The 7,814-nt window shown below is 50.6% G+C and overlaps 1 protein-coding gene across 2 annotated transcripts in view; it reads left to right on the plus strand.

The window, feature by feature from the left end:
- The window catches only part of NECTIN2 (nectin cell adhesion molecule 2), a 31,473-nt gene that overhangs the window by 20,299 nt on the left and 3,360 nt on the right, over window positions 1-7,814 (plus strand). The window contains exon 6 of one of the 2 annotated variants that reach the window (XM_012811186.2): window positions 5,277-5,430. In XM_012811186.2, the coding sequence (XP_012666640.1) occupies window positions 5,277-5,430 (154 nt within the window). Of the gene's footprint in view, window positions 1-1,577; window positions 2,300-5,276; window positions 5,431-7,814 lie in introns of those variants that run through there. The other variant, XM_012811187.2, reaches the window with a different exon arrangement.

Consider the following 7,814-nt stretch of genomic DNA (forward strand, 5'->3'; position numbering starts at 1 on the left):
GTTGTGGTGGGCGCCTGTAGTCCCAGCTACTCAGGAGGCTGAGGCAAGAGAATCACTTAAGCCCAGGAGTTGGAGGTTGCTGTGAGCTGTGTGACGCCACAGCACTCTACCGAGGGCGATAAATTGAGACTCTGTCTCTAAAAAAAAAAAATGTTGGCTAGCCACATATTAAAAAGAATCGCCACAAAGTCAGGTAGTAAGTGTCCTAACCACTAGTCACCCTCAGAGAAAATGCACACAGAGCTCTGAAAGGGCCTCTGAGCCACCAGTCCACATTCCCTTACACACACAGACTTGGACATGCTGGCACAAAGACACAGTTTGGGGTTCACACTAGTACACACACAGGTACTCATATCACACCTTGGGACAGACAACTCCTCGGGGAGACTCAAAGAACTTGGAACCCAGACAGGATCCCCAAAATGCCACCACCTCCAGACAAGCATTCCATCAGGAGCTCAGACTGGGTTCCTGAGTCACTGAGCAGCACTCCCAGTAAATAGAAAAATCAATCTCACACTTCAACCCAACATCTAGGGATAGACATATAACCTCCTAAAAGGATTCTGGTCTAGTTTTGTTTTAATGCTGCTTGTGAGTCACTGCACTGATATGACAGCCTACTGAGTCATGACCCCTGTCCCTATGACTAGGAACAGATGCCCATACAGGGTGGGGGTCAAGTGGATGTGAAACCCCTCACCAACTCGCCCAGTCAGGCCCTGCAAGAAAGGATGAGGACATGGTGTGCGGGATAGCATCTCATTGTGCTGGTTTGGGGCCCAGGAGCCCCCTCCCTGTCTCCCTGGCTTCTCTTCACGTCCCATAAATGCTCCCCCTACCACCTGCCTAACCCACTTCAGGGAGCACTAAGGAAGCCGGGACAGTGGGATTTATGAGCCCCATTTTACATGCTGGGGGTGCACCGCCCAGAGAGGAGGACACCACATCATTCCAACCAGGTTCTCCCAGCTGTTCCATAGGGAGGAATGACCCGGAGGCTCCCATAGAACAAAGAGCCCTAAGATCAGATGGCCGCACACTCAAATCTGCTGTCCTCTGCCCGAAGATTCTGTGACCCTGACCTTGGAGTTTGGGGGAGGTCCCACAGCGTGTCCAGAGGGGATCCCCACAAGTGACCCAGTGGCCATATCTCTATTCCAAACTTCCAGCTTTCACCCAGTTATAGCCAATCCCCAAGTGGAGATGAGAGTCTAGAATTGCCAGATCTTATTTCCTTTCCCCCTGAGAGAAGTCTGGATTCTTAGATGAAATTGCCTGATTTTTGAAATGTGGGCTAGCAATATTTGAAGATATACTGTGCAGATGTGAGGGCACATATCTGGGAGGCACCAGTAGGCAACCCCTCGTGGCACAAAGTGCCCAGCCTATATCAAGGGGTGGATGGGCTCTGCCTTCCCTCCTCCTCCTCCTCTTTCTATATTCTTTTGCCCAGGCAGAGTCATGCCCCCTGCGTCCGGCTCCCCGGCTCCCCACCCCTCAATCTGTCTTCATGACCTCTGTGACCTCGTTTCCCTTTTTCTCTTTCTCTCACCCCTCCTCTCTCTCCTCAGACACCCCCCGGGCCTTGTCCCGAGACTCAGGTCAACTGGTGTGGGGGGCCGTGGGGGGGACACTGCTGGTGCTGCTGCTTCTGGCTGGGGGGTCCTTGGCCTTCATCCTGCTGAGGGTGAGGAGGAAGAGGAAGAGCCCTGGAGAAGGAGGAGGAGGAGGAGACATCAGGGGATCCTACGATCCGAAAACTCAGGTGTTTGGGAATGGGGGCCCCATCTTCTGGACGCCAGTAGTCCCTGGACCCATGAGGCCAGAAGCCAAGGAAGAGGAGGAGGAGGAGGAAGAGAAAAAGGCAGAGGAAGGCCTTATGTTGCCTCCACCCCCGGCGCTGGAGGATGACATGGAGTCGCAGCTGGATGGCTCTCTCATCTCACGGCGGGCTGTTTATGTGTGACCGGAAGACAGAGACAGAGCTGGGCCCAGACTTTCCTGCCCTCCCCCTGCCGGCCACAACCAGGCCAGCAAAGGGTTCCAGACTGGTTGGACTTGTTTGTCCGGATGACACTGGAGTTGGAATGCTACCTCCCACTTTCTTGGGATTTGGAGGAGGTGCAATCACACACTGGACTTCTGTCTCCAGGGCGGCATGGGGAAGGAGCGCTTGGGGGACCTCAGTAGTGGGATCCAGGAAGGACCCCCACCCCCAAAGACTTATGTTGGGCTCCAACCTGCCCCCTGCCCCACGACACTCAGGAGTTAATAAATGCCTTGGAGGAAAACACTGGGGGTGTCTTGTAATATATCAGACCCCTCCTTGGGTCCTGGGGAAAGAGTGGGTGCAACAGAGACTGCTAGGTCTCAGAGCTTGGGAAGAACTGAACCCTGGGCCCCAGGGAATGGGAGCCTGGTGGGTCTTAGACCCAGGAAGGCTGAGGGCTCAGACCACTGGGGTCCTTGAAGGACACATTTGATGCCCAAGAACCCAAGGCTGGTGGGACTAGGAATTAGGTCTTGGGAGTTGGGGCTTAGAGGCTGGGGCATTTGCACTCCTGGTCCCAGGACAGAGTCTGTCTTCCTGGATCCAGTGGCCAGACAGGCCTGCTGAGTTCCCTGGACCTTGGGTCAGGGGCAGCAGGGGCTTGGCAGGTTCCTTGGCCCTGAGCGGTTGGGAGGGCCACAGGTGGGGGATCCCTCCTCTGGAGACTGCTCAGAACTGACCCCCTCAGGTTGCTGAGGACACAGGAAAGCCCCACCCTCTGCAACCACTCTGTGGCCTCTCCTGTCCTCCTTCCCCTAACTTGACTCTTGGGCTCCACCGAGGGGGGTTTTGATGATTCAGAGAGAGAAGCAGCAGCTCCACACCCCTCCCTTCTCCCCAGCTAGATAACCAAAGACCAAGGAGGCCCTAGAGTTCCCCCGACTCAGTGAGGGGCATTGAAAGGGGCAGGCTTTAATCCCAAGTCACCTCTGTTCTCTCCAGCACTGGGCTCAGGCTGTTCTAGGGTCCAGTGAGGATGTGAAATCCTTCGTGCAGGCTGAGTTGCCAGGAGGGGCTTAAGAAGTTCATTTCTTCAACAAGCATTGACTTCCACTTACTCTGGATGCTGCCCTGTGCCAGGTGACACTAGGGTCATAGAGATGACCTGTGCAAATCCAGCCCTGCCCTTCTGGGGGCGCACAGCCCATAACAGCAACAGAAATAACTGTTTTTAGGATGAAAATGTGTGTGCACAGACCAAACAGCAATCACTCTACTATTCCCCAACACTCTGAAGGATGCCAGGCTGCGGAACCGGAGCTGTAGGGATCAGATATTCCAGGGATACAGACATCGACCTCTTGCAAGCTTCCCTCCTCACCTGAGTTGGGGTGTTGACATGTGGGTTGCCTCTTGACTCCTCACTTGTTTATTGTCTGTTTCCCCCACTTCACCTACACTCCCTACCCCTCCCCTGGCAGAGTGGGGAGGGTAGGGGTGGAGGATTTTATGTACCCTGGGTACATCGGGCCCTTGAGTGCCCATGTAGGGCCCTCCTTACACATCCAGCAAACTCCCCGCTTATATGCCAGCCCTCGGACTCAGCATCTAGTATGGAACTTGCCAAGTAAACAGGTAATCACTCCAATTACTTTTCCATTGGGAAAGGTAAACGGAGGCCAGGCACAGTGGCTCACATCTGTAGTCCTAGCACTCTGGGAGGTCAAGGTGGTTAGATCGCTTGAGCTCAGGAGTTCAAGGCCAGGCTGAGCAAGAGTGAGAGCCTGTCTCTACTAAAACAGAAAAACTAGCTGGGCATTGTGGCAAGCACCTGTAGTCCCAGTTACTCAGGGGCTGAGGCAGGAGGATTGCTTGAGCCCAAGAGCTTGAGGTTACTGTGAGCTATGACGGCACAGAACTCTACCCAGGGTGAGTCTGAGACTGTTTCAAAAAAAGAAACAAACCAAAAAAGGAACAGCAGATGGGAAAAATGGAAAGGGGAATGCCTCAAAGGAGGCCCTGGAGAGTGAGGATCTGACCCCTTTTCCTGTTAAGTTGGACAAGACTCCATTCCCAGCAATAAGTGAGGGGTTCTCTTTCCAATTCCAGAATTCCCCCCAATTCTCTGCCTTTTAGCACCTCCCTCTCTCATCCCACTCTGCCCCTGGCACCTGGTGTCCCTGCTTTTCCTTAAAAAACAAGGCTTCAGGGCAGCACCTGTGACTCAGTGATTAGGGTGCCAGCCCCATATTCTGAGGGTGGTGGGTTCAAACCCAGCCCCAGCCAAACTATAACCAAAAAAAGCCAGGCGTTGTGGTGGGCGCCAGTAGTCCCAGCTACTTGAGAGGCTGAAGCAAGAGAATCACCTAAACCCAAGAGCTGGAGGTTGCTAGAAGCTGTGATGCCATAGCTCTCTACTGAGAGTGACAAAGTGAGACTCTGTGTCTAAAAAAAAAAATAAAAAACAGGCTTCCTCAAAGTCTTTTCATTGGCTGCATGGCTGTTCTTTCTGCCTACAACATTCTCACATTCTTGGTTCTCTTTTTTTTTTTTTTTTGAGATAGAGACTCACTATATCACACTAAGTAGAGTGCCATGGAGTCACAGCTCACAGCAACCTCAGACTCTTGGACTTAAGCAATTCTCTTGCCTCAGCCTCCTGAGTAGCTGGGACTACACGTGCCCAGCTTTTTTTGTTATTATTATTATTGTAGTTTCATTGTTGTTTGGCAGGCCCAGGCTGGGTTTGAACCTACCAGACCTGGTGTATGTGGCCGGCGCCCTAGTCTTTGAGTTTCAGCCCTAGTCTTTGAGTTTCAGGCACTGAGCCCATTCTCAGTTGTCATGGCTCACCCCCAACATCTCTTTCAGGTCTTTGCTCAAATGTCATCTCACAGACCCTCTTTGACTGCCTTTGGGGGCCCCTCTGTCACTTCCTTGTCACCTGCCACACTATATTTGTTTACTCTATCACTTCTTTTCACCTGGCCTGTTATTTATTCTATTTATTTGTTCATTGTCAGCTGCTCTGCTCAACCAGCACATGATCCATGAGAGCAGAGAATTTCTGTGTTTTGTTCTCCACCCCTATCTCCCAATGACCGACACCCAACAAATGCTCCTTAATCACGTGCAGTAGGGATTAGTTGAATGAAAGAATGTTCTTTGCTTATGGGAAAGGAAGCAAACATGTGGATGATGACTTGGGGGATGGGTAGCATGAAATGGGGAGCTTTGTCTTCCTCCTCTAGACCTCCTCATGTTGTCCCTCTCCTTGCAGAATCCCCCAACACAGCAGGTGCAGGGGCCACAGGTGGCATCATTGGAGGCATCATTGCTGCCATTATTGCTACTGCTGTGGCCGCCACAGGCATTCTCATCTGTCGGCAGCAGCGGAAGGAACAGAGGCTTCAGGGGGCAGAGGAGGAGGATGAGTGAGTCATGGGCCCTGAGAAGTGGATGGGGGAGGAGTTGCAGAACTGGGAAGTATAGGGTGGGGGGCAAGGAGAAAAATCATCTATAATGACTATGTGAAACAGAGAGATCTAAAATAACTGGGACCTAAATAGGGTGGAGAGGAGAGTTTATTTCTCACTCCCATGAAGTATAGGTAAGACAGCTTTGCTCTGTGAAGTCTCGTCAGAGCCCAGGCTCCTGCCATCTTGTTGCTCCATCTTCCCTAGAGTGTGGGCTTCATTCACTTTCTAAGACAACTCCCTGCTCTTACCTGGTAACCAAACATGGTCATCCTAACCTTAACAACCCCATTCTTGCCAATGAAGGGAAAAGGGAAAAAGGGAAAAGGCTACCCTGTAAAGAAACTCAGCTCAGAAGTTACAATTATTTCCTTTCACTTTCTTTTTTTTTTTTTTAGACAGAGCCTCAAGCTGTCCCCCTGGGTAGAGTGCCATGGCATTACAGCTTACAGCAACCTCCAACTACTGGGCTCAAGCGAGTCTCCTGCCTCCGCCTCCCAAGTAGCTGGGACCACAGGCGCCCGCCACAACGCCCGGCTATTTTTTGGTTGCAGCCGTCATTGTTGTTTGGCGGGTCCGGGCTGGGGATTCGAACCCGCCACCTTAGGTGTACATGGCTGGCGCCTTAGCCGGTTGAGCTATAGGCGCCAAGCCTTTCACTTTCTATTGTCCAGAACCTAGCCACGTGGCTGCACCACCTGCAGGGGCAGTTGGGAAATATAGTATTTATTCCGTGTGGCCATAAGCCACATAGATAAAATTTGTATTACTATGAGAAAGAGGGAGATTGGATCTTCGGAAAATCTCTGTGTAGAGTATTCTTTATGTGCCACACTCAGTGAGATGCATTTGTCAAATAATAAGATTCATGTCACGGGTGGTACTCACACCTGTAATCCCAGTGACTCAGGAGGCTGAGGAGGGAGGATTGCTTAAGTCCAGGAATTCCAGATGAGCCTGGGCAACACAGCAAGACCCTGTCTCCACAAATAATACAAGAATTGGGTGGCACCTGTGGCTCAAAGGGGTAGGGCGCTGGCCCCATATGCTGGAGGTGGCAGGTTCAAACCCAGTCCCGGCCAAAAACAAAATACAAGAATTAAGGCAGCATCTGTTGCTCAGTGGGTAGGGTGCTGGCACATGCACCCAGGCTGGTAGGTTTGAACCCAGCCCAGGCCTGCTAAAAAAAAAAAAAAAATAGCCAGGCATTGTGGTGGGGACCTGAAGTCCCAGGTACTCGGGAAGCTGAGGCAAGAGAATCACTTGAGCCCAAGAGTTGGAAGTTGCTGTGAGCTATGACGCCATGGCACTCTACCGAAGGCAACAAAGTGAGACTCTGTCTCAATTTAAAAAACAAAAAAATTCAAGAATTTGCTGGGCATGGTGGCTAGTAGTCCCAACTACTCAGGAAGCTGAGACAGGAAGATCCCTTGAGGCCAAGAGTTCAAGGCTACAAGCCCTGGGCTGTAGACTGAGACCTCATCTTTACAAATAAATAAATAATATATTTTTAAAAAGAAATTAATAAATAATGAGATTCAGAAAATTTGATGAAGTATATTCAAGTCCAGAGCATGAAGAGAGCATAGATTCGAGTTGCCATAAATAAACACTCGGATTTAGCAGCTGGTACAAGTGGGTCTTTAAGAAATAAAGAAGAGGCAATTCCTAAATTGTTACTGATGATTTATATTAAAATAACATTGTTCTGGGCGGCACCCTGTAGCTCACTGGGTAGGGCACTGACCCCATATACCAAGGGTGGTAGGTTTGAACCCAGCCCTGGCCAAACTGCAACAGAAAAAAAAAAACAGCTGTGTGTTGTGGCGGGCGCCTATAGTCTCAGCTACTCGGGAGGCTGAGGCAAGAGAATCGCATAAGCCCAAGAGTTAGAGGTTGCTGTCAGCTGTGACAGCACAGCACTCTACCGAGGGTAACAAAGTGAGACTATCTAAAAAAAAAAAAAAAAAAAAAAAAAACAATAATATTGTTCTTTGTATCACAAATCTGGGAACTTTTAAGATGATTGGTGAAGCAGCTAGTTTTGTTTGTTTATTTGTTTTTAATGTTTAGAGACAGAGTCTCACTTTGTTGCCGTTGGTAGAGTGCCATGGCGTCACAGCTCACAGCAACCTCCAACTCCTAGGCTTAGGCGATTCTCTTGCCTCAGCCTCCCAAGTAGCTGGGACTACAGGTGCTTGCCAGAATGCCTGGCTATTTTTGTGTTGCAGTTTGGCCAGGACCGGGTTTGAACCTACCACCCTCAGCATATGGGGCCAGTGCCCTACCCACTGAGCCACAGGCGCTGCCCTGTTTATTCATTCTTTTTTTTTTTTTTTTTT

The sequence above is a fragment of the Otolemur garnettii genome, unplaced genomic scaffold (genome assembly GCF_000181295.1).
Source record: "Otolemur garnettii isolate 467f Iridium unplaced genomic scaffold, OtoGar3 scaffold00152, whole genome shotgun sequence".
Taxonomy (NCBI): domain Eukaryota; kingdom Metazoa; phylum Chordata; class Mammalia; order Primates; family Galagidae; genus Otolemur; species Otolemur garnettii.